The sequence below is a fragment of the Acinonyx jubatus genome, chromosome D3 (genome assembly GCF_027475565.1).
Source record: "Acinonyx jubatus isolate Ajub_Pintada_27869175 chromosome D3, VMU_Ajub_asm_v1.0, whole genome shotgun sequence".
NCBI classification, from domain to species: Eukaryota; Metazoa; Chordata; class Mammalia; order Carnivora; family Felidae; genus Acinonyx; species Acinonyx jubatus.
In genome coordinates, this window is record NC_069392.1 from 72,075,791 (window position 1) to 72,103,432 (window position 27,642).

Here is a 27,642-nt window from a genome sequence, read left to right on the forward strand (position 1 = left end):
GTACATTCTCTGGCTCAGAACCCCTTTTAAAAAATCATGGAAACAACTAAAGAGCAGTTAAACACAATTTCCCAAATATCTTCATTGAGAACGCTACAGGTGTTGACATAGAGACAAAAGAAGGCATTGAACACAGGGTCATGCTGCCTGGGAATAAAAAGGAAATGTCAGCGGGGAGAAGAATCTCACTGCTTGTAAGGTCCAGACAAGCTGCCTGTATTCGGCCTTCGCGCTGTAAACATCCCATCTACCAGAGAAACACACTTGATTAATCTGACCTCCTGGATGACGCTGCGCAGGTTCTGATGTTGGGAATGAATCACAAACTGTAGATGAGAGGTCTGCTCCTGCAGAAGGGCAATTTCCATTTGAAGATCGTGGCAACTGGAAACACAAAAGGAAAAAGAAAGAGATTTGCTGAAGCACGGAGCAGCTCATTTTTACAGCTAAGCTGCCAGGCTGTCCTCACACACGACCCTGTTACTGGGCATCGCGGGGAAAGATGCTGGGGGCCCCATATGCCACACAAGACACACAAGATAAACAGCCACAAAGCGGTCTCTGATGAGCTCAGACATGAACTTGAATGAGAATATCCATTCATGTCAACAACTCCCTCCTGGCCATCTGTGACTTCCCTCCCTCCAGGAGGTAGTTGAGTCAACCTGTATGGAGCCAGATGAAGCGCTCACATATCTAACCTGTCATGCCTATGAGCACCCACAGATCTAGAACTCAGTGGGATGCACAGATAATTATGTAAGGATAGCAGGGCTAGAATATGGGGGGCCAGGAATGCAGACTTTATATACAATGAGAAACCAATTTCTAATGATACACAGTTGGTGTGTGTTGTGGATTGACTGTGTTTGTCTTTTATTATTATCATCATCATTATTACTATTATTATTTCGGCTTCCTACTTTGGGTATTCTACCACCTGTAAATAGAGCGTAAAAAAAAGGAAATTAAATTCCAGCTAATATTTTGAGTCCACATCAACCATTGTGAAAAAAAGATGGATGATGTTTGAATTTAGATTATTCATACTTTTCCAAAACTCCACTTAGGTAACTGGAACTGATTATACAGCTTTTGACTTGCCAATATTTTCTTCTTGCAAATATTATTTTAGTTTTGAGGCAGCATGCATTGTGGCCAGGTCACCAAGCTTGGAAGCATTGTGACAGTCACATAGCAGATGGAATAATCCCTACTTTCATTACTTTACAGGAATATACTTAAAGAGGTTAGTGAATATGCTTTGGGAAAATAAGCTTTTACACAGTAATATATTAATTTTTGTAGCTATTAAGGTTTATAGTTAGTAGCCACCACCAATGAAATTGCAATTCTGATTTTTATAGACTCTACAAACATTGCAAAGGTCATGGACATTCATGTGACACTACAGAACATATTCTCATTTGAAAAAAAGAAAGAGAGTTTCATTTTGTTTCACACCATGTACTAAAACATTGCTTCTCAAACTTAATATGCATTGGAGGATCTTGTTAAATCATGAGGGAATCTTGTTAAAATGCACATCTGATCCAGCAGGCTGGGGTCGGGCTTGGGATTCTGCTTTTTCAATAGGCTCCAGGTTGTTGCCAATGAGTCTGCCTGCCCATGAACCACTGAGGTTGGCTCGATATCTCCTACTGTATAATATACTCTCTCAAAGCCAAGTAACTTGCAGGCAACTTGTAATATTTAAGACAGTCTTTTAATTGTTCCCCTGTTTTGGTTTTGCATGAGAGAGCTTTAAAAATAGTTTGTTTCACTATAGAAAAAATTAATTTCTATAAAACTACAGAAGTTCTTGCATAAGTACCAATATTATAAAATGTTAGCCGTTACTCTTTACTTATCCTATGGAATTAAATAATATATGCTATAAAAATACCATGCAATTACACAAAATATATGTAAAATGTAGTTCATTATTGTTCACAGCATAAAAATTGGAATGCTAAATGTTCATCAATAGAAGACTAATAAAACAAATTATGCTAGATCCATGCCATTTTTATTTCACATATACATATATGTTACAGAGATAGGCCAATAGAGTTGACTTATATCAAAGATGATTCTGCAGAATTTTATAAAAAGGATGGTCTTTTCAACAAATGAAGAGACAACTTCAGTTGTTCTGAGACAACTCTACATTCATATTAAAAAAAAAAAGAAAATTAATCCCGACCTCACCTCATAAGAAAAATAAATTCCATGTAGATTGTAAATAAGCTGGAGACCCCAAAGACCTTTAGAATATAATATAGAAGAACACCTTCATGAATCTGCAATAGGCAAAGGTTTTTTAAAATAGCACTCAAGACAGTATTAGCCACAAAGTTAATTTTGACTAGACGAAAATGAAAATCTTCTAATCATCAAATGAGAGGGTAGAGGATAACCTCAGAATATTGAACTGAAATGACTAATAAAGGCACTGTACTCGGGATCTATAAGGACCACATCTACCCACAAACAAGACAGATACCCCAGTAGAAAAATTAGAAAGGGACTTGAAGAGGCACTGCCCAAAAAAGAGGAGTTTAGGACATATGGGGCAGAGAAGGCAGACAAAGTCTGCCCAACAGCTGGTGCTAAGACTCAAAACTGCTCCGGTGAAGAGGGAAAACAGAGAGAAGAAGGAAGGAGGAGTCACTCAGGACTTCCTGGGAAATAGCGAGAAAGAACTCAGGATTCCTTACAGAGGCAGGCTGGCTTTGAATATTTATAAACTGTTCATAAACCCATAAGAAAATTAAAAAATAAAATATAAACTTGTAAAAATATTGAAGACCAGTATTCACAATGGTCTCATTGTGTCTTTCGATGACCCAGAACTCAGACCAAAGGGGAAAAAACGATGGTTTTAGAAGATGGGGCGGGGTGGACCTTACGCTCCTCAAAATGTGAAGCTCAGGAAATTTCTCCACTTATTCCACGACGGCGTTACCATAGAAGTCACTGTAGATAAATAAAAATCTGAAAGAGGTCTCAAGGTGGAAGAAAATATTTCTAGCAGCATTCTTGAAAACACAGGGCTTTCATTTCAGGCTTATCTGTATTAATACATAGAACAGGGACTAATATAAATCGGAGAAATTCTCTCTTAGGATTGTCCAATAAATATGAAACCTAGTCACCCACTTAAGGTCTTTAAGTGTGGGAATATAATGAAATCAGCTGCCATTTGAGCTGCCTTTAATCTCCACTCTTTATCTTTCAGTGAAAGCACTCAACCTTAATAAAGAGGTACTAACGCAAAACAGCAGGAAGAAAACATTACAAAGGCCAGGGCTAGAAAAGGATACCAAGCCCTAACAAATATCTGATTCATGCTCTGCCTCCCAGTGTCTCAATATAAATATAAAGTAAACGCTGAAATTAAAATACCTTTGAAAAACTTACACTGGGAAGATGCAGGTGTATTTTTCCCTACTCTTCCCACTGAGTACAACCAAAAACACAAGATGACTCTGGAAGGTGGAGAAGAAGGCAGATCAGCTCAAGACCTGAGAATCCAAGGAACAACACAATGTTGAGTTCTCTGGGTTTTCTTTTTGCCTCATATATCCCAGACTCGGAGCTGAAAAAATCTGCAGCCTGGAAATGCCAATGGGAGCAGACAAAAAATGCCCCATCTACAAGAGAGGAAAAGCTTGGCCCTATCCTTTTGAGGAAGGGAATTGGGAATCCTCTCTGCATTCAGAGCACCAATCCTATCTTTAACTTGCAGAAATGTAAAAACGAATGGCTTAGCCTTTAGTAATATGGGACCATTATAGCATAAGTACTTGGCGAGAAACAAACCCTCAATCGCTTTGATGACCAATGTCTGCCAGTCACTTGGCCAAAGGAAATTGAATTAATGGAGAATTGTCTCCAGTGTGTCCATTCATCAGGATACTTTAAAACCTATCTTAGGGTTAACTTACACCATCAGAGGGCAACATTATTCAACCGCATTGCCCTCTACTCCAAACTTACAATGGCTTTGACTGAATTGTTTTCTGACATCATGTTATTCTTTTGTAGAGGATTTTTCTGAGGTACAGCTCCTGTGTTTCTCAAAAGGATAACTCTAAAATGGACCTTTGTTATATCACAAGGCAGAGGGACAGGTTGGAAAACTGCCTTCTGCTCATAGACACACAGGGGAATTAGGAAACCAGTCCAAGGGAAAGTCTCCAGAGGTCTCCAGAAATGAAAGAAGGTCAAATATCCTCTATAGCAAAACGAGAACAGACTGCTCTAAGAATTCTAGAACCCAAGCTCCCTAGAGGCTGTGTAATCGCTTCACCAGTTAGAAACTCTGCTCTCTCCCTAAAAAGCTAAGAATGGATTAAATTAAATAAGGTACCTGGAGTTATTCTATCTGTCAACAGCAAAACATAATACATGCGGTGGTTTATTAGTGATGGTAGTAGAAATATGGACTCAACCTTGTTTTTAATGAGATGCTTCTGCCAAATCTCTTAACTCTCATTAAAAGTAACTGTAAGGGTTAGCATAAGGTATTATAATTATATGTTCATATCCATATACAAAAAAACTGTCACTTTCTCCTGAATTATAAATACCTAAAAGTCATCTTCTTTAGAGATGCTTTAAAAAAATTTTTTTATTAAAAAAAGTTTTTTAACATTTATTCATTTTAGAGAGAGAGAGAGAGTGAGCATAAGTGGGAGAGGGGCAGAGAGAGAGGGAGACACAGAATCTGAAGAAGGCTCCAGGTTCTGAGCTGTCAGCACATAGCTTGACGCGGGGCTCGAACCCACAAACTGCAAGATCACAACCCGAGCCGAACTGGGACGCTTAACAGACTAAGCTACCCAGGCACCCTGAGATGCTTTTTAATATTAAAAATACCAAGTTAGAACATAATGAATCTTTTCATCAAAATGGCAGAAAGTCATGGCACCCATCAAACCCATCCTGCCTAAGGAAAATTTAATCACCCATACCCCCCTGCTCAGAGGAGCTACCACAGGCTATTTTTGGGGTAAGGGAAGACCACCCATAGGCCTGGGAGTTGGTGCCTGCCCAAAGGCCATTGGTTAGGGGCACCTGGGTGGCTCAGTCGGTTAAGCTTCCGACTTCCGCTCAGGTCATGATCTCACAGTTCGTGGGTTCAAGCCCTGCATCGGGCTCTGCACTGACCGCTTGCTCAGAGCCTGGAGCCTGCTTTGGATTCTGTGTCTCCTTCTCTCTCTGCCCCTCCCCTGCTCACGCTTTGTCTCACTCTGTTTCTCAAAAATAGATAAATGTAAAAAAATTTTTTTTAAAAAGCCATTGGTTAGATGACAACACAGGGGATGGTTAACATGAGCAATCTGCCCAGCAGGAAGTAGTATTAGGCCGGCAGACTCTTTCCTCTGCAATGTGAAAGGAAACTACAGAGACTATAAACCAGCTGGAGAAAACCACTGAGAAAAGTTAATAAATCATACAGGAAAAACAAAGAGCGAGGAAGAATGAAACTGTAGAACACCCATGACTGAATAGGAGCAACAAAATAATCTGGTTTTTAAAAACAGAGTTGGTGCTGATGTGTTGTCCTCCTGTCTTCCCAAGAGATGCATCTTCTTTATGGCCATAGCTATCCAATCTTCACCTAACAGAAATCCTCTTATTTGTGGTAGCTTAACCAAGTCTCTATTGCTTTAACCAAAAGCATCTGACACCTACTGATTTTACTTTCTTGTCATTTAGCAGAGTGAATACCTCTACACACAGACAAAGTAATAAGGAAGATAAATATTTGTGATGCCTACACTCTATGAAAATTGCATAAGCTTGGATGTTCAAACACCTCTCTAGAAACACAAAACATCCATTTCCCTCAAGATATTTCTAAAACCTCCCTAAGAGCTTCCTGAGAATTCCTTATAACAACTGCTCATATATAATAGAACAGAAAGAATAGCTCAGTTTGGTTTTCAAAATGGCTACACTTTGGGCTCAAAGGCTGACAAAAACCCTATTGTCAATAAAAATCACCTTTAAAGAAAAAATATCAAACTCAGGTTGTCTGAACTCTTAATGGAAAGCACACAGTACCAGCCAGCAGTCCTGCTACACGGAAAAACTCTCGCAGAAAAAAAAAAAAAAGATACTCCACAGATTCACTTAGAATTATGAGTATACGTAATTCTGAAGACCTATAGATGTCTTCCACAGTATTTCCTTCATTCTCTACAAGATGCGCAGTGCTGTACTTCACTCTCTTAGAAAGTCCCCTGCTGGGGCTCTATGCCTGTACACAAAGAATATGTGTAAATTAATATTAGCGGTATTCCAGCATGTTCTGAATACGTATGTGCAATTGCCAGGGTCAGCCCAGATCTGGACTTCGGCATATGTGGTCCAATACATGGATATGAGCCAGACAGAAGGCAGAAGTTTATGAAAGATGAGAAGAGAAAGACAGTTAATTGGAAAGGAAAGAGAAAGAGAAAAAAAAAAACAAACCAAAGACCGAGAGAAAGAGAGAGATCTTTGAGTATATATTATTGAATAAATGAGAATAAAACTTTGTACACTCTGAGGTTCATAAAAATGCCTGATATCCTAAGAAGCAACAGTTCCAGATGGGTGAAATAAGACCTTGAAATAGACTTGACTTTGAACCTTACATTAGAACATATAACGACAGTGGCAGGTTTAGAATTAAAAGGAGAGGGGAGGGGGGGAGGGGAGGGAAGGGAAGGGAAGGGAAGGGAAGGGAAGGGAAGGGAAGGGAAGGGAAAAAGTGTGAGGAAATTTTATAGGTAATCAGTTATCACATACATGATGTTCCAGAGGATTTTTTTAACAGCAGTGAAATAATGCAGCAGCTGGGTGATATCCATGCTCCACGTCACCCCCATACTAAGGGCTGTACCCTGTAACAGCTTGTGAATTATGAGTATTTGTAAGTCAGTCCAAAGAACTGAGAATACCTTCAGAGTAGTTCCTTCATTCTCTACAAAGCTGGGGAGCACCACAAAAGAGTCTTACAATTCTGCTTGTAGGCTAGCCTACTTGATGCTGGCTATAGCAGAGACCCACTGACAAAATCAGAAGCATCAGGGGGAATGAAAGCCTCAACAGCAGCCTCTTTAGCACCCAGGGTAAACAGGGAGGGAACAGGCTCTTTCATTCTTCAGAAGGATTAACCCTGCACCAGCCTCCCTGGACCTCCAGGGAACCCTGCTGCTGATTCCCCAGGGGGAGGGGGGGGGCACGTGGCTGTTAATATTAAGCAATGTCCCTTCATCCTGCACTTTCAGTCTTCCTGTCTCCTTAGAAGGTGGGAGCCTTCTGTACACTGGCCAGTGGACCAGCAGAGAGGAAAGGGATCAGGAACTGCTTTAATAGGAAGCAGATCTGCAAACCTTTTAGCATATGTAGCGTTGGATTGGAGTTGCAGCAGCTTGTTTTCCAAAGACAGTTTTTTTTCTAGCAGTGTTCTCTTTTCCTAGGAGAAAATAAGATACAATTTTATTTCTGTGTGTGTGTGTGTGTGTGTGTGTGTGTGTGTTTGCTAAGTCATTCTTGCAAACTGTTCACAAAAGATGCTTCTTATAATATTAGAAATATGTTTTGAGCTACAGAGTCAATTTCAGCTGTTACAACCCACCCCAGGGAGACCTGGCCAGACATTTTCCTGTGTGGTTTCCAAGTAGCTCGGTGACAGGTCAAGACAGGTTGTCTTTACGCTCCTCACTTGCCTGGAGACTTTTTGCTCCTCTTCCAGTCCATAACCGAAGTGTACCCAGCTCAGTCAAACTCCTGTCCCCCTCCAGCCCATCCCAAGTGCAAACTGCCAGCTCGTCTCTCTCTTGGCATTGGCTCTACCTCTGTTCCACCTGCTTCTCCTACGTGAGACTGAGTGGTTGGTATCCAAAGACACTACTGACCTTATCTTCATAGCCCTACCTGCTCACAGGGCATCTGTCAGAAGGTACAAAAGTAGCAAATGAATTTATAGTGAAGGATCAAGGCCACAAGTGATAAAGTCACTTTCTAGTTAGAATATAAGAGAAATGTTGACATTGAGAAAGAAAAATGTAGAGAAATACCTTAATGCTATTATTAAACCAAACTCTTTCCACTCAAAAGGAATATAACAAGTCCATGAGAAATCAAACTGGGACGGTTGTGTTCTTTTTTATATTGAATGGTGAGAGATTGGTTGACACTTTGCAATGCTGTTTAAAACCATTCCGGCTGCAATATTTACACAGGTAAAATACAAGGCAATGTTGTAGAGCAAAAATGCAAGTATCTTGTTGGACACAGACTGACCTAGTTACACTGTGACTATGTAATTTTTGCCAAGGCTTTAACCTTTCTGGGCCTTATCTCTGTTAGGAAAAATTAGCCAAAACTTGGAAATCAAAACAATATATGATTTTAATGTCACACTGGGTAATTTTTTAATAACCTGACCCAATTCTCATGGAGAATTTCCCTGCATTTATGACTTCATCGTTTGTGATTTGGTTAGAGCCCCGACTCTGTGAAGTCGCATGTTCATTTGTAGATTTCTGCCTGGTGGAAAAGATAAGCCCACAGGTTATGGTTTAATTGCCTCAAAGCATATTAACCAGCCTTGTGTCTAACCTAGTAATCCGATTCTATATTCCTTTTTTCAAAATGCCTTTTAATAGCCAGTTTCTCAAAATCCTTTAAAACAGATTTACCATCTTATTGGTTCCTTATTAATGGATAAGTTGAGTAAAACATCTGACATATATTCATTTTATATTTGTTTGAGGCATGTTTCTTTTTTTTTCAGTCATGACTCTTTGAACTTCCCTGAAATTGGGATAATACTACCTATATTGAAATGTTGAGATAATTGGAGATTGATATGTGAAAGGTCCACATGCTCCTCGGACATATATTATGACCTCAGTTTATAATTTGAAGGTGCCAAACACTTAATATCTTATGTGCGATTATTTTTAAAATTTGCATTAACGTTTTTGGATTTTTCCTGTAGCATTCCTGCCACATCCGGAAATTTCCCTTGTGTCACCTAGTTGTGTTCAAATTATTTTTGAGGGATCACAAATATGCCTCACAATCTTATTGGGATACTTGGATCATTAAAGAAACACATCACTGATAATATATTTTGATTTTGTAGGGAGGAAAATGGTGTTTAACAAACATCCTAAAGGACTTAACTCTCAATGGATCTTCATAACCAGAGTTCAAGCAGACAAGACAACTGGACAACTAAATGTTCTGCAGTGGCCAATGCTGCAGCATGTAGTTTGGGCTCTTGATGCTTCCTCTCTAACAACACAGAAAGTCATACCATACCGGCTAGCACTTTTTCTCAGTGTCCTCTGGAAAAGGAAAGGAGTTCACAGCGCCACCCAGTGGACAAGCCACTCTTCTCAAAAAAACGGTACCTCTTGGGAGCTCAAGAGTTCCCTCGTCCTATTGATCAAAGTGGAGCAGACACCAATTTAAATAATTGCCATATGTTAACATCTAAATGATTTAGGAACCGCGGATATCATTTTTATCTGACGCCAGAGAAGACGGGGGCATAATGGAAAGCATTTTGAACTGGTAACTGGAGGACAGTGGAAATCGTTCCTTGCTCCCAGTGTCCTCGTTTATAAAATGGTGATGAGGAACTAGGTGGTCTCAAAAGCACCTTTGAGCTCTAAAATTCTAATAGAGCTAAATCAATGACACTGGAAAACAAATATGATGCAACAGAATTGCACTGCTAGCAAAAGGAACATATGCCATATTAAAATGTTCTTATTGGGCGTTTTTGCTGGCTTATCACTATGTTTATGGAATTCATTCTCACTGCATTCCTGATTAAAGTGGGGCAGATGGTGAAGGTTTTAAGTAATGTGTTCATTACCAGCCCTCATACCACTAATGGCTACTTACTGGAGCAGTGGCTTGTTCAAGTGAGTAGAAAATGAATCCTTCTCCAGGGGCCACCCACTACCAGGGCAATATTTATCAACCTTTGTTGGGGGTGTTCATTTTTAATTTTCATTTCCTTTTTCTTTTCGAACTCATGTCTTTTCCCTATTAACACAAAAGTCTAGAGTTCCGTCTCCTCTCATTCTGATACCCACCCCCCCGAGGAACCCTTCATCACAGTCTGTTTTTTCAGTAACCTTAAATCAAGAATATGGTGCCAAGCTTTGTTTCTTATAGTTTTATTTATTCGCTTGTTTGTTTTACAAATATAACATGCCTCGAAACTAAAAATATTTTTTAAAAACTCCTGCACATTGCCCTTCTGCTCCATCCCCAACTATCTCTACCTCTCTGAGATTCCAATAGGCTCCACTCTAGGAAATCACTCAACTAGAATATTCTAGAAGGCTACTGCATGACCATGAACCATGGGCATCCTGTCCACTTACTCTGTCACAGAGCACCTAGAGACAGACCACCATTATGGTTCGATATCAAGATAAATGCTAGACTATCACTTCTCAAAAATGCCTGCCAGTATCTAAGCTAATCAACTTTATTCTGGAGTACATTCCCCTACCTTCAATAGGGGTGTCTGCCTCCCTGGGGACCCCTAGGAGAATGAATGAAGAGAGATGTGGGAAGTTCCTTGAGTCCCACACAACGCAAATGTACTACACTGCAATCTCTACAAAGAGACTATGTCTGGTTCATTCACAAATAGATATCCAGCCTCAAGCTCTGACTATTACATGTTAAGTCTTCATATGTTTGCCGAAGAAACAGTCAAGTGAATATAACCCAGAATTCTGAGATGAACTCACATCCAGTACAGATTTCACGGGGTTTTCTGGAATTATATTCTGCTGTTCTTTTGTTAATTTTCTGAGACTGACAGCTGGCCACTACACCTGACCCAGTGTTACTGGGTATGAGGTGATCACAAGTCCAAATTTAAATGAAAGCTGGTTAATCAGCTCTATTTGCATTCCAGAATTGTCTTCCTTTCCTAAGTGCAAACATTCTTTGTGATTAGTTTGCCGAGCTATTTATTACAGGATAAATATTCTAATGCTACAAAGTGTTCATCCAAATGTTAGTTTGTTCAAAATATCATAACTATAAACTGTCACACTGCCTGCAAACCAGCAGCTTGAGGACATTCTAGCCCAATGTATCTGGCTACAGTAAAACATTCCGTAACCCACCCCACAACACAGATGAGCTACGTATTAGTATTACCAGATTCAGTTAAATTTGGATTTATTCAATTTTTTGTGATTGCCTCACAGGAACTCACAAGTTCAACCAAACTCAGTGTTATAAATTAAATTCTTGGGAAATACGTAGAAAAATTAATCAAATTTCCTTTGGCCAGACACCTGAATATTGAAATGTGATTCTTTTCAAGTGACATTTCAAAAGTGACATCAACTCAAGCAGACATAAAACAGAACAAGGCTGAGAAGAGAAGAGGCAAACCAGGGAATCATTATAATAAATATAAAACTTCATTGGGCAATATTTACCAGAAGTCAGAGTCTATATTCTTTTTTTTTTTTTTTTTTGAGATTTTATTTTTAAGTAATCTCTACACCCAGTGTGGGGCTCAAACTTACAACCTCGAGATCAAGAGTTGCATGCCCTACCAACTGAGCCATCCAGGCACCCCCAAAACCTATATTCTTATCTACCCCAAATTCAGTTTCAGGGAGCACAATTTTCTATTGGTTTGTTTTGCTACTAAAAACCCAGTATTCCTTGGTTTGTGTTCTAAATTCTAAGGAATGCATAATTAAGTTTATGTGCTCACCTTTTGTATATATTTAGAGTGCCAGCCACTCACAGGCATACTACATAAAATTTTTAATAATTTTTGTTCTGTCACTACTCTTCCCTAAGTTGTCTTTAGGAAGTTCCAATCTCTGCAGAATGTCTTTTCTTTTCTTTTGAGAGAGAGGGAGCATGGGAGAGAGACAGCAGAGAGGGAGACAGAGGATCTGAAGTGGGCTCTGCCTTAACAGCAGAGACCAAGATGTGGAGCTAGAACTCACGAACCGAACCCTCGAGATCACAACCTTAGTGGAAGTCAGATGCTTAACTGGCTGAGCCAGTCAGGAACCCCAGAATGTCTTTTCTTAATGTGAATTCTATCTGTCCTAATACAGCCATAGAATTTTACAATCCTAAAGTGAACTCAGATGGCCAAAAAATGGATACTTCACTGAGTCTAATACATAGAATTAGACTATAGCAATCCACTCTATTATTACTAGGAATAGGCGGACTTTGCAATCATTTCCATTGCTTCCATTCACAGCCTTGCCTGCTTCCCCTGTCTAAGCCATACATACACTCAAAAGAGAAGTTAACAGTGATATGAGCAGTATCTGTAGAGGTCAATCCATGACAGTACAGACCATATTAAGTGTGTAAGGGGAAAAACCAACATTATTGGGTACTTTCTAAAGTCTCAGTAGTGGCAAAGCGTACTTTCACCTAATGTCTTACTTATTTTGGTGTTATTTTCTTACATTCTCTCCCCAGCCCTGTCAGGAAGAATCCCTTTAATTCTCCATGGGCTTACCTTTTCCATCCTCTGTACAAGGTTCTCCAACTCTGTGATTTGATTATGTTTTTCTTCAAGCTTTTCAGCAACTTGATTCAGATTTCCAACATGTTGTTTCAGTTGTTGTTCCTTTTCAAGTTTGTTAACCTTTGGTCAGAAAAACAACTGTCAAATGATTGTTTTTATTAAATTTACACAGATATTATCTCCCTGTATAATTTTGAGTAGCCCCCAAAATTTAATAATTCACACGTAATTCAAATTACTGTTTTGAATTTAGTGTTTTCCTTCCAAATAAACCTGATGGGCTACAACAACACTAAACCAATGTAGACTTAATAATATACTAGAATGTTTACATTTGTTACCATAAAGCATGCTACCAGAACTGGTATAAGAAAGAGAGATACTAATGTAAGAAAAGTGAAATTTTTGACTTTTCCTCAATGAAACTTATCTACAACAAAAATAAATCTTACAGGGGCATCTGGGTGGCTCAGTCAGTTGAGCGTCCAACTCTTGGTTTTTTGGCTAAGGTCATGATCTCCTAGTTCGTGGGTTCGAGCCCTGTGTTGGGCTCTGTGTCGGGCAATGCAGAGCCTGCTTGGAATTCTCTCTCTCTTCCCCCTCTCTGCCTGTCTCCTGCTCGTGCTCTCTCTCAAAATAAATAAGTAAACTTAAAAAAATCATGTATGTTCAAGTAAAAAATGTTTTATTTTTAATCAGAAAGTGTCATAAAAGCAGAACAGTGATTCCCCACTGTGTTGGGGGTTATTCCCCAGGCTGACAGCAGGGGTTATGTTAGAGATCATAGATGTGAAGGCTTCATCTGGCTCACTTGCCAGTGTCTCAGCTGACTCCTACAGACATGCGCGCGCGCACACACACACACACACACACACACACACACACAGTCACTGTTTGTTCCTTTTCCAGTCCTAGAATACATTCTTCACATAAAGGTTCATTGGTCCTAGAATATATACTTCAGATTTAAAAACAAACAAATATAAAAGTATGCATGTGTGTGTGTGTGGGGGGGTCTATGATATATATACACACATATATACACATATACATATGTATGCTTTTAAAATATTTTAATTTATATAAGCTCTATATTAAAATATGAAATATGTAGTGGTGCCTGGGTGGCTCAGTTGGTTAAGCGTCCAACTTCGGTTGAGGTCATGATCTCATGTTTTGTTAGTTCAAGCCCCACATCGGGATCTATGCTGACAGTGTGGAACCTGCTTGAGATCCTCTCTCTGTCCCTCCCCACTCACATGTGCTCTCTCTCTCTGTCAAAATAAACATTAAAATTCTTTTAAAAAATATGAAATATGTATTTTAAAATATAAATGTACACATACATACATTTTTTGTTTGTTTTTTTTAATTTGAAGAATGTATTCTAGGGTCAAAACCATTTTGAAACCATTGATCTAGCCCAACTCGTTCATTGTGGAGACAAGGAAACCCAACTGCAGAGAGGGAGAATGACTCTTTCTAGGTCATCTAGTTAGTCAAAAGCAGAACCACGGGAGGAGTCACTGGCCAGTGTCACCTGGCACAGCCCTGATTTCCAGGCAGGGTGGCACAGCCTCCTCCCACCTGTGTTCCAGAAGGCTCTGGGCAAGGGTGGCAACATAACAGCTCAACAACATGTAGGTACCAGGCTAAGCAGGGGTGCAGGGAGACCAGCACAGAAGATGGGCATCCTGCCCAAGGCTTGCCAAAGTCATGAGGCCATTGCTTACTTCATGTCTAACCCCCCAAAAAGAGAGGCATGAACACACACACACACACACACACACACACACACACACACTGGGGTGTTAATTCTCCAGTGAACCAGCTGCTAACTCAGTACCTTGAGGAAGCGTTTATCATCCTCATGTTTCTTTCTAACTTCTTCCGACTGTGTTTGGTAGATTTCAAATAACCTCTGTGCCACGTTTCTCAGAGCCGCCGCTCCTGCTTCTCTGGAAGCTTCCAGCTAGGAAAAGAGGTCACGGTGTATGTTTTGACATTTACAATAAAAAGGGTTAAAGGCAGAACAGTTTGGCAGGCAATTAAAAACAGAAAGGCTGGGGGCGCCTGGGTGACTCAGTCGGTTAAGCATCCGACTTTTGGTTTCGGTTCAGGTCATGATCTCAGGGTCATGAGATCGAGCCCTGAGTTGGGCTCCACACTGAGCATGAAGCCTGCTTGGATTCTCTCTCTCCTCTCTCTCTGCCCCTCCCATGCTCACACATGCTCTCTCTCTCTCTCTAAATAAACTTTAAAAAAAAGGTTGTAACTGTACCATTTGCACCCTCCTAGACAATGGATGGGAGTAAAGACGCTATTATCTGGTAAGAGGAAAATGTAAAATGAGAAGCAGCCTATTTAGGGAAACTGTCATGCAGAAGGATTTGCACTGGCCAGGCCAAAGCAAAGCTCCACAGCCCATGTCCCGCATTTAGAGACTGCACCCTTCCAAGAGTTCCATGGTGCCTTATCAGCTTATACACTTATTTACAGGCGTTTTATCATCGATGCCCACAACAGTACTAAAATATGCATTTTCCTAAAATAGCAGTGGGACAAGAAGGAAGTATGAAGGGTAATAAAGCTAAAGTGTCATGCATCTCTCAAGGATTTAACTTAAAGAAATAAACAGGGATGGCCACAAAGATTTACCGTCATTGCAAGGGCTGCATACATAATAAACCAAAACAAACAAACAAGCAAATAAATAAATAAATAAAGCATTCAACAATGGATTAATCAAGTAAAATAGAGAGACCTTTGACTCTGAGTGCTCTAATTAATATTTATTAAACATGAAAGCCTTTAAAAATTTATTTCGTACGAACACTTCACATGAGACCTATTTAAGGGTACGACACCATATTAACTACAAGTACAGTATTGTACAGCAGGTCTCTAGAATGGACTCATCTTGCACGGCTGGAATTGATACCCGTTAGATTTTTGTGAGATCTGATTTTCAATAGTAAAAACAGTCTCCAAAATAAACCCGTGGGATTTATGAAATGGAAAAGTGTTTCTCTACATTAGCTGAGCATACTTCTGGATCTACGGATACATAAGGATGTCTGTCTGCTCTCACACATCCATGAAACCTACTGTCTCAAAGGCCTAACACTACAAAAATTTAGAAATTTCTCCCAGCAACCATACCTTGATTTTCAAGACTTCATTCTCTTTGTTCATTTCTAAGAGCTTCAGGTCTTTTCCTTTCATCCTTTCCACGAGCAGATGCAAACTGCAATACGAGGGATCCATTTCAGAACCAGAGCCGCTGTGAATGTTTGGGCAGCGCTGAAATGAATAAACATGAAAATCAGAAACCTCACTATTTCTTTCCTCTACAAACTTTGACAGCAACAATTGTCGCTCACTATTCCATACGCCAAAAAAAGATCCAGGTTGGCACAAAATAAATCCTTTGACTTTCGAATACCAATGAAGAATTCTAATTGAAGTGGCTGGCCTCTATATTTGCTCAAATTTGATTAGATTCTTAGATTAAAAGGAGGTAGACGTACATCTTTTATACCTTTTGTAGTTCCTACAGTTTTAAATTCATTTTTGAAAGTTTATTTATTTATTTTGAGAGAGATGGACAGACAGACAGATAGAGGCAAGGAGGGGCAGAATCCCAAGCCTGCACTGTCAGTGCAGAGCCTGATGTGGGGCTTGAACTCACAAACCGTGAGATCAAGAGCCAGACAACTGACTGAGACACCCAGGCACCCCATTCCTACTGTTTTAAGTATACCATTAAGTCATTTTTTAAGAGCTAAATGGTATCTACAAGGCCAGTTGTCTTTTTTTTCTTTTTTAATCTAAGTCATAGACATAAATGCATTTTGCTTATATTGTATTACAAACTAACACAATCAGACTTAAGAGTGACAATACATAATATTCAATGTTCAATGATGCCTACTGCAATCACCACATAGTACATTTCCAGAGATGTCGGAACTGAATGTTACTGTGTGACTCCAAGTAAACTCTAGCCTACTGAAAATACACTTAGAACATAAAATAAATCTCATCTGGAATCAAGACATGTGGAAGTGGAAAGGGAATATGAAACCATCTAACTCAATTACATCAATGTTGCAGATATGAAAAATGAGGTACTGAGCCTAAGTTTACATAGTAAGTAAGTGGGAGAGCCCATGATACAGCTTCTTGAGTATCTATCCTATGCTTTCTGCTGTTCCAAATTATTTTAAGATGCACTAAGGAATTATACAATTCTCCATAGCCTACAATTATATAATTAAAGAATAATAACTTCTATTTTAGTAAGCATCTATCATGTGCCAGGTAATCTTTTAGATGTTTTGTAAATACCCCTCTGTCTGAATGCTTAAAACGCTACAAGGCACTATGTCCACTATGTCCAGATGAGAGTTTCATTAAGAGGTCCAAGGTTATACCTAAAATAAATACCAGAGCCAGAATGAGAATCCAAGCTTGTTTAACAAAGCCAATATTCTTTCCAATACAAAATATGGGCTACATTAACAGAAATAAAAAAACAAAAAAGAAGGGGGCGGGTACCTGGGTGGCTCAGTCGGTTGAGTGACTCAGTCGGGTGACTCCTGGGTTCTGCTCAGGTCATGATCCCATGGTTTCATGAGTTCAAGCCCCACATCAGGCTCTCTGCTGACAGTGAGGAGCCTGCTTGGGATTCTCAGTCTCCCTCTCTTTCTGTTCCCCCCGACCCTACCACTCATGCTATCTCTGTCTCTCTCTAAATAAATAAATCAACAACAACAACAAAAAGAATATAGTGTTTTAAAACACACACACACAAAGATACAAAACGTAAATATGGTCACCATAATTCTGTCATGGTTTTTTTTCTATTCCAGACCCTACTCTATACTCTTACTCTCTCTATATAGAGTAGGAGTTATTTTGGTTTTTTACTTTGTTAAAGAATACTTGCTGGGAAGACTCTGGTAGAAGGTAGATTGTGGGCAGCAGTAGATTCCTACAAAGGTCATGGATCAGTGCATCTGAAACTTTAATGTGCATATGAATCACCTGGTGAGAGATCTGGTTAAAATGCAGATTCTAATTCAAGAGATCTGGGGTGGAGCTCCAGATACTGCCTTTCTAAGGAGCTCACCAGGGGCACCTGAGTGGCTCAATCCCTTAAGGTTCCAAGCTCAGGTCATGATCTCATGGTTCCTGAGTTCGAGCCCCATGTCAGGCTCTGTGCTGATAGCTCAGAGTCTGGAGCCTGCTTCAGATTCTGTGTCTCCCTCTCTTTCTGCCTCCTCCCCCCCTTTTTCTCTCTCTCAAAACTAAATAAACATTTTTTTTTTCAACGTTTATTTATTTTTGGGACAGAGAGAGACAGAGCATGAACGGGGGAGGGGCAGAGAGAGAGGGAGACACAGAATCGGAAACAGGCTCCAGGCTCCAAGCCATCAGCCCAGAGCCTGACGCGGGGCTCGAACTCATGGACCGCGAGATCGTGACCTGGCTGAAGTCGGACGCTTAACCGACTGCGCCACCCAGGCGCCCCATAAACTAAATAAACATTTAAAAAAATTTCTAAGGTGCTTCCTGATACTGCTGCTGCTGCTGGGACTACAGCCCCCACCTTGAGAGCAACACAGCCCTAGATCATTATGGCTAAATTCCTACAGGGACACTGTTCAGATATTGCAAGGGGCGGGGGGGTGGGGGGGCAGCAGAGCAACAGCTACTTAGATGCTGGTACTTGTCTGCTGGCCATCTGAGATTTGAGATGACCAGGGCAGACACATTGGCAACACAATTCATGTCCATTCTTAAGAAACTACTCCTATCAAGGTCACCAACAACCTCCCCATTGTTATATCCAATGGTCAAGGTTCAGGCCTAAATTTACTTAGCTCATAGGCACCATTTGACATAGTGGCCCCTCCCCACTTTCTGAAACCTTTTTTTCACTTGTCTTCAGTGCCTCCACCCTCTCCTGTTTTTTCTTCTAATTCGTTAGCTTCTTTTCCCAGCCTGATGTGATGCTTCTCCTTCTTCCTCTCCTTCTTAAGTGTTGGGTATCTCGGAACTCAGTGGTCAAATTTTCTGTTATTCCTATCTACACTCACATACTTGGTGATCTCCTCCAATGTCAGAACTTTAAATGCCATCCTTATTCCCAAAGTCTCTGCCCTATGGCCTAGACCTTCTAGCCCAGACCTCTACCTTGAAACCCAGAATCAGATACTCAGCACCCAATAGAAACCTCCACTTAAAGGTCTAATAAACAACTCAATATAACCAAAATGGAATTTTTTATCTGTCCCATCATTCACAAACATTAACCTTTTTTTCCAGTTCTGAGGACTTACTTTAAGAAAACATTTGGGGCTGGTTGTGTTAGTTTGGGAGGTGGAGAATGATGAAGGGAACTATGTTTATGCCTCATATCCTATGTTCTGCTTTCTCTGTGGCCATACTACATAGTGAGCAGCACTGACATTGACAAGGTGCACTTGGCTCAGATGAGCTCTAACCTGGCATAATCCAAACAAGGCTAATATAGATTGCTTAATGTTAGGTATATAAAGCCAGCCACAAGAGAGAGGGTGCATTTAAGCTTATCAATTGTCTAATCACTCGACCAAATGGCCTAATAGCTTCAACTCTGTGTCCACTGATGTGACTGAGGTGAACCTAAAAGCTTGTACCTCTATCAGTGTTTTTGGAAATGTTGCTGCCATATATCCTGACTGGGCTGACATCTCCTCATATACTTTAGACAAGTAAGCCCCATTTAGAATATTCAAGAAAGGTCCAATCATTGCAATCTGAGGCTACTAATAACATCTGTGGTTAAATATTTCATACAAATGCCTATTAACATCTTCAGATACCGACAAAATATTTAATGCTCAACATTCAAAGCTTCAAAGAATAATTTAATAATTATCTTAAAAAGTTATTGAAATTAAGTTTATACTGTTTTATGTTTATTTACTGAAGGAATAAAGTGGTACATGTGAGTAAATTCATTACCTTTGTTTCTAGTCTGTGATTTGTGCTGTTACGTCCTACTTCGTCTTTAAAAATTTGATTTCGGATCTTTTCCAAAGTAGTTCGGATCTAGGAGAAAAAAAAATATTCTATTTTTTTTTCAAAGGCATTTAATGCCAAACACTTTTTTCTTTATACCAGCTACAGTATACCTGATTTATCTAGAAAGTAAGACAAAAATAACTACCACCAACCTGACTTGCATTTAGGCTAATATTGTTTAGATTGCAGAAAATTAGCATTTGGTCTTTATAATTCTTTCTCAGTCAAACCTAAAATATAGCCTAATTGAATATTATACTATAAAATAATTACTATATAGTAATTAGTATTTAATACTATTTAGTTCTATTTTTCCTATGTAGTAATTTAGTACTAATTTACTGTTTAGTAATTACTATAAAACAATTACTATTTAGTAATCACTACAAAATAATTACAGCTTAGTAATTATTTTGTAGTAATTACTAGCTAGTAATTACTAGAGAATAATTACTATTTAGTAATTACTACAGAATAATTACTAAGAGAAGATCATACAAATTTATGCATGAAATATAAGTTCCATGTCTTATTGACCTATGGAATTGCAAGACACTCATGGATGAATTAATTGATCTGAATAAGTTACAAACTGTCTCTTTCCAAATTTTTCCATCTGTTCTAAGAAACAGTTCATAAAAAATATATAGTTTTGTCAGTCATTATCATTGGATTCTCATAAGATTTCACATTTTTAATGAAGTAACATGCCAACATGTAGTCATTGGGGACAACAACCCTGAGCTGTGAAAAGGAACCAGGTCGGGAGAGACAGAGGCTCAGCAAGACACATAAACATCTACTTGGGAACATAGTATCAGCACTCATGAAACATTTGAGAAATGATATAAAACAGTAGGAAATGCAGAGGTGCATAGTGTGGGGCAAATTAAGTGCTGACAGCTATTCTGAACCCTTTTGGCCCATTATTCAATTTTACTCCACATGTGGGAGCAGAGGTTCATATCCTCAAGAGAAGTTTACCAAACATGTTGAAATTTCAACTATCAAGATTGTCCTTTGCCAAATGTGTCCTCACCTGTTCTGTGGAGGGAGAAACAAAGCCCACCAATCCAAATTAGGTTTCATTTAAAAAAATCATATGCTGATATGATTTCCAGCACCTGCATACCTTTTTCACATATTCAGTCTCTTCAATAATCTGAGCTGATGTGGACTCATACAAGGCAGAATTATCTTCTATTTTACCCCTTGGGGGAACCTCTGTGGTTACGGTTACTGTTGTCATTGTGAATTCTGGCTCTAGGAAAACATAAATCAGTTAGACAAAACTAACTTCTTTGGTGATAATGATATAATATGGTTCATAAACTAAAAGAAGTTCTATATTAGCACTGTCATGAAATATAGTACAAAATATTATAAATTATTGATATCTGTATATATCCATAAATCTAGGAATTAATATAAAAACAATACCAGCTGAAGCATTCACTGATTAGAAGCGTAAAAATCAAATTATCTGAGAAGGAAAAATGTAAAGTGTTTTTTTTTTAATTCTACATTATATTGGACTGTACGACCTCATGAGTAGGGACCACATCTTATTCATCTTTATATTCTAGCATATTGTAAGTGCTTAATAAATTACTGTAGAACTAAAATCATATATTATAACAAAATCATATGTATATATCACATATATAAGTGATATGTACATGTATAAATATATGTAAGTGATATTTACATATATACACATATATCTATATTAATGATATATACATCTATATACACATATGTATATAAGTGATATATGTGTATATACATACATACATATGTCACTTATATACAAATATATTTATGTTATATCACTTATATACAATATACATTATACTTTATCTCTCAATAGCTATAAAGGTCATCTATGGGAGAACTATTTATAATAGAAAATTATTGGGAAAAGCCCAAATACCCACGAAAAGAGGACCAGTTGAATAAACTACCTACTGCAATGGAGTCTTCCCCAGGATGCATTATTCAATAAAAAAGCATGGTTCAGAAAAGGAAATATAAAGGATACATAGCATCATAATTTCTAAAAGAAGGGAGAGGTGGATAGAAAGGGAAAACCTGTGATTTAAGTTTTGACATTGAACAATGTAATTATTCTACCTAATTATAAAATAAAACTAAATTAAAAAGAAGATGAAATCTTTCAAGATAAGAAATAAAACAAATGAATATATCCGTATATCAGGTTGGTGACATATCCACATGAATTATTTGAAGTGACTTTAAAACAAACCCAGGGACTATTTATCCCAGGTGAGCTATGCCCTAAGAATAGAAAGAATTGCAAAACAATTGGGGTGCCTGGGTGGCTCAGTCAGTTAAGCATCTGACTCTTGGTTTCAGCTCAGGTCATGATCTCATGGTTCATGAGTTCAAGCCCTGCATTGGGCTCTGTTCTGGCAGTGTGGAGCCTGCTTGGGATTCTCTTTCTCTCTCTCTCTCTCTCTTTGACCCTCCCCTCCTTTCTCAATCTCAAAAAAAGAAAATTGCAAAACAATCTTAAACTACACTCACTAATAATATTGTTAGTGGACATATTAGAGTTGTAATTTTGAAACTAGTATATGTGCATGTACACATAGATGTATAATGTAGAATAAAGCCACAAAGCCATTGTCTTAACATCATTAGGAACCAAGATTTTGAGCATAAGAGAAAAAAACCCTACAATTATAACTAAAAATGTTCTGTAAAAAACTTACAATCCAAACTGAAATTATGTGTATAAAATAATGATTTATCTTCCTTTAAAAATGTATATTCCAGGTTTGGACACTCCAAAATTTAGAAATACAAGCAATTAATACTCCCAGTGCCCAGACTGTGTTCCCAGTACCATTTTCTACAAAAAGAAACCATAGCTTCTTGAATGGTTAAACTTTGGACAAGAAACATACAAAGTGATTTCGAGATATCTTGCTATACCAGAAGGCAGAAAGTGATCAAATACTACTCAAATAAGACACAAAAATCAAGCTGACAGAGGAATGAATAAAAGATTGGAACATATAAAAAATTTTGAAGGGCCCCTGTGTGGCTCAGTCGGTTAAGCGTCTGACTCTTGGTTTTGGCTCAGGTCATGATCTCACGGTTCATGGGTTCGAGCCTGTGTTGGGCTCCGAGCTACTGGTGTGGGGCCTGCTTGGGATTCTCTCTCTCTCCCTCTCTCTCAAAATAAATAAATAAAAACTTAAAAAAAAAGAATTTCTACTAATAAATCCAAATGGACTGATGGAATTGGAAGACTACATTTTGCAATCTCTTAGGAGGTAATGGGTCTAAACAATAGCTATCAACCAGTCCTAAAATCATTAGGTGAGAGGTTGATGAAGAATGCATTAACCTGGGGAACCACACTAATCAATCTTAACATAAATAGAAAGAGACAACCAGGTACTTTGTCCTCTAGATGTGGTACAATCATAAGTAGAAAGCATCACCCACAAAGTATGCTTAAAAAAAAAGTGAACTTGGGGCGCCTAGGTGGCTCAGTCGGTTGAGCGTCCGACTTCAGCTCAGGTCAGGATCTCGCGGTCCGTGAGTTCGAGCCCTGCGTCGGGCTCTGGGCTGATGGCTCAGAGCCTGGAGCCTGCTTCCGATTCTGTGTCTCCCTCTCTCTCTGCCCCTCCCCCATTCATGCTCTGTCTCTCTCTGTCTCAAAAATAAATAAACGTTAAAAAAATTAAAAAAAAGTGAACTTGAATCTGATCAAGCCTCTATATCTAAGGACAGTGAGTATCTGAATAAGAGGAAAATGTTCAATGACTCTACAAGGGTGAAGGTTGCAATCGGCCAAATCCCAATTATGTGAAATTTTACAGGAAAATAACTAGTTCCTTCCACAAATTAATTATATAAAGGAAGATGGGGGAGAAGAGAAGGAAAATTGCCATAAATTAAGGCTCTTAAGAAACATGTGACCAAATGCAATATCTGGATCTTCTTTGGCTCTTGATTCAAATAAACCAGTTACATAAAGTCATTTTTGAGACGACTGGGGGGATTTTAACACTGACTGGATAATAGATGATGTTAAAGAATCACTAGTTTTGCTAGGTATGATATTAGAATTATGATAGATCTTTTGAAAGATCTTTTCTGTTAGTCATAGAGACTGAAATATTTGCAGGTAAAATAATATTACATTTGCAATTGCTGTAAAATGCTCTAGTAGAGAAAAAAAATCTGGTGGGGTAAAGATGAAAGAAGTTTGGCAAAATGCAGGGAGTTGTTGACGCAGGCAAGGGCACACTCCTCTGTCTATTTCTGTTTGAAATTTTCATAATAAGTAGTAAAGAACAAAAAAAATAAAATAAGTAAAACGAAATGCCCTGTGAGGTAGGATTATTCATATCATCTTGCTGATAAGGAAGCCAAGACTCCCATAGGTGGTAACTTACCCAAGGTCACAGTAACACTAACAGAGGTGTAACTCAAGCCTTTGTCTTCTGGACACCAAGTTCAAGAGTGTTTCCATCACATTAAGCCTGGCTTCCCTAGTGAGAAAAAAAAATATTTAAAATTTATCAATGACCTGTGCTGTTAAAGCACACGAAGAATTTTCATATTTTTTGCTAGCATCATTTTAAAACCAGATAGCTTCTGGGATAACTCAAAGTCCTGTGTTTATCCTTTAATCTTCAATGAAATTGACAGAGTATGCCAAGAATTTTCCATTTTATCATAAATCCTCTTAGCCACAATGGCTTCTATTTGTTTTGCCTGAAGTTGATTTGGCAGCTGCAATTCAGCAAGTCTTGTTTGCAGTCTGTGAGTGGAGGTGCCTCTGGTACTTAGTCCTCTGACATCTCTTCTGGGATGAAGTTCTTGGTCCCAAAAGAGCATTTAAATGAAACTCGAAATAAAAGCAACATCTACAGAGACAATAAATAGTGTGTCTATAAACTAGAAGGGCACGGTCAGCAAACCACGTGAGCCCAGTCTGGCTTCCCACCTACTTGCAAAGCCTAGGAACTAACAATGGTTCTTACAGCTTTTAATGGTCCAACACACACACACACACACACACACACACACACACACACACACACACCAAAAATCAAAGAACATTTTGTGACACATGAAAACTATATCAAGTGAGGATTTCGTGTCCATAAATGAAGGTTTACGATAACCACAGCCATTCGTTTACATATTGTCTGTGCTTTTGCTTTCGCCCTACGACAGTGGAGTCGAGTGGTTCTGACAGGGAAAATATGTGGCAAGCAACGTCTCAAATATTTACGATCTGGTCCTTTACAGCAAAAGTTTGCTGCCCCCTGGGTTAGGGTGTAGCACAATCTGTGGGAAAATATAGGCAAGCAGAATAATCAGTTGGGTCTGAGTTCTGTTTTGTTCTCCAGTTCAGTCCCCCTGGATCTATGGTCCCATTTGATTGATTTGCATTCTTTTTTTCTTTTTAGTGCATTACACACTGTGTACATTAACAAATGATAAGGGGCATTTCAGAACAGGAATTAACCACTCTTCAGAAAGGGTTCTGATGGATTCTCACAGTCTTTCATAATTTGAAAATCACATTGGGCCTCATGTTATATATCCTAAATACACTCTCTTTCATGCCTTTTATTCTTTTTTTTTTAATTTTTTTTAACGTTTTATTTATTTTTGAGACAGAGAAAGACAGAGCATGAACGGGGGAGGGGCAGAGAGAGAGGGAGACACAGAATCAGAAGCAGGTTCCAGGCTCTGAGCCATCAGCCCAGAGCCCGACGCGCGGCTCGAACTCACGGACCGCGAGATCGTGACCTGAGCTGAAGTCGGACGCTCAAGAGACTGAGCCACCCAGGCGCCCCTCATGCCTTTTATTCTTAATATCAAGGAATTATGCTCCTTAATCATTGATATTTCTCAAATTATCGTATCTCCTCCACTCACTGGTTGGGCTATCTTAAACAAGTTACATAAAATTTTAGCCTCGACTTACCTGTATCTGTAAAATAGAGGTAAAACACCTACCTTTGTAATTTTTTAAAAGTTTATTTATTTATTTTGAGAGAGTGAGAGCACGAGTGGAGTAGGGGCAGAAAGAGAGGGAGAGAGAATTCCAAGCAGCACAGAGCCTGACACGGGGCTTGAACTCACAAACTATGAGATCATCACCTGAGCAGAGATCAAGAGTCAGTTGCTTAACCAAGTGAGCCACCCAGGCACCCCTCTGAGCATTTTTTAAAAATGTTTTATTTATTTTTGAGAGAGAGAGAGAGACAGAGTGTGAGCAGGGGAGGGGCAGAGAGAGAGGGAGCCACAGAACCTGAAGCAGGCTCCAGGCTCTGAGCTGTCAGTACAGAGCCTGACGCGGGTCTGGAACTCCTGAACTGCAAGATCATGACCTGAACTGAAGTCGGTAGCTTAATGACTGAGCCATCCAGGTGTCCCTGAGGGTTTTTTTTTTTTTTCAATTTGTTGGTTGCACAAGGCACTAATGGACAGTAATGGTTAATATGGTCACTCCTATTATTTTGTATTATTAATAACCACAGAAGACGTGCAGCCTGTAACAGAGGGGTCAGTTCATGCTTATCTGGTTGCAAAGTTTACATCCAACGCTATTCAAATGTTCTCTCTTTGATTCAGGAAATTTTTGCGCCCTTGATTTGTATAAAGAAGTCCAAGGGGAGCTTAATCCAGCAAAGTCCAAATTGCCATATGGCATTACCATCCTGGGGAAAATCCATCTTAGCCTTTGATTTCTGCCAGGAGTAGATTAGGCAGATAAAATTTTCAAAATAAAACACAATCAGTTAATGAAAGCGAGAGAAGAATTTTATTTGTTTTATGCTAGAGTGGATTGAAGAGAGCTTCCAAGTGGCATCGTGCCAAAAGGTGTTAGTTTCTAGATCAGGGCTTTTCGAGCAGGGCTCCCAGGAGGAAGGAGTGGTGCTAAGTAGACAGGGCTTTGCCACCTCCATGTGAACCAAAGCAGTTCTGCTTTGTTCTGTCGCACACTGAATTGTTCTACGAGGCTTTCTGTGAAGAAAGAACATTCTACAACTCGGCACTCAGCAGCTGTGTGACCTTGGGCAAGTTTCTTAACTTCTTTGCGCCTCGGGTTCCTTAGCAGTAAAATTCAGATAAAATTAATAATGAATAATGACAGAAATAATAAACAATATGAGGTTGTTTGTGAGTTAACATTTTCCAAGCACTTAAAACAGCACCTAGCACATAATAAATGATTTGTATGTGTTTGTCCAATGAGTAAATAAAATATGTATCCATTATCCACAATGACTGCTGATAAGCAATCTGAGTAGTAGAGAAGAAGAACCAGGTAATATTTCAAACAGTCTGCAGATTGAGCGGGCTATAAAGGAAAATCTGCTTCTGGGATTTTAAGACTGGCAAATCCACGGTATTGGTTCTTTCTCAATAACACATCAATAATTCATCACCTGATTAAGCTAACATATAATGAATAGTTTACAATGTATAAAGCAATTCATAAGCATTAATTGTAATCTGTGTGATCAACCAACACATCCATGGGCGCCCAGGATAATGTAACTAAACCTACTTCTCTATTTAATGACATAAGAATGGCTTATCCATTATACAATAAACACATCAAAGGCCCTGTTATGGAGCTGAATTTTGCTCCCTCCCCATTCCTATGTTGAAGTCTTGACCCCCAGTATCTGAGAATGTAACCTTATTAGGAAATAGGATTATTACCGATGTAATTAGTTAAACGAAGTCACACTGGAGTAGGCTGGGCCCTTCATCCATCATGACTGGTGTTTTTATAAAAATTTGGACACAGGGGTACACAGGAGAATGCCACATAAATTTGAAGACAGAGAACAAGGTGATGCTTGTACCTGCCAAAGAATACCTCAAATGGCAAGCAAACCACCAGAAGCTGGAGGAAAAACATGGAACAGACTCTTCCTCACAGCATCGGAAGACCCTACCCCGACCAACACCTTGACCTTGGACTTCCAGCTTCCACAACAGTG

The 27,642-nt window shown here is 39.0% G+C and overlaps 1 protein-coding gene across 4 annotated transcripts in view; it reads right to left on the reverse strand.

The window, feature by feature from the left end:
• Window positions 1–27,642, reverse strand: part of CCDC68 (coiled-coil domain containing 68) — a 48,888-nt gene that overhangs the window by 13,396 nt on the left and 7,850 nt on the right. For all 4 annotated transcript variants that reach the window (XR_008291474.1, XR_008291473.1, XM_027069009.2 and 1 more), the window contains exons 2-9: window positions 24,064–24,159; window positions 20,763–20,893; window positions 19,571–19,657; window positions 15,719–15,859; window positions 14,403–14,528; window positions 12,548–12,676; window positions 7,392–7,474; window positions 279–384 (exon numbers count right to left, since the gene is read on the reverse strand). Coding sequence is in view for 2 of the 4 variants with exons in the window: in XM_027069009.2 (XP_026924810.1) it covers window positions 279–384; window positions 7,392–7,474; window positions 12,548–12,676; window positions 14,403–14,528; window positions 15,719–15,859; window positions 19,571–19,657; window positions 20,763–20,879 (789 nt within the window). In the remaining 2 variants the exon portion in view is untranslated. The remainder of the gene's footprint in view (window positions 1–278; window positions 385–7,391; window positions 7,475–12,547; window positions 12,677–14,402; window positions 14,529–15,718; window positions 15,860–19,570; window positions 19,658–20,762; window positions 20,894–24,063; window positions 24,160–27,642) is intronic.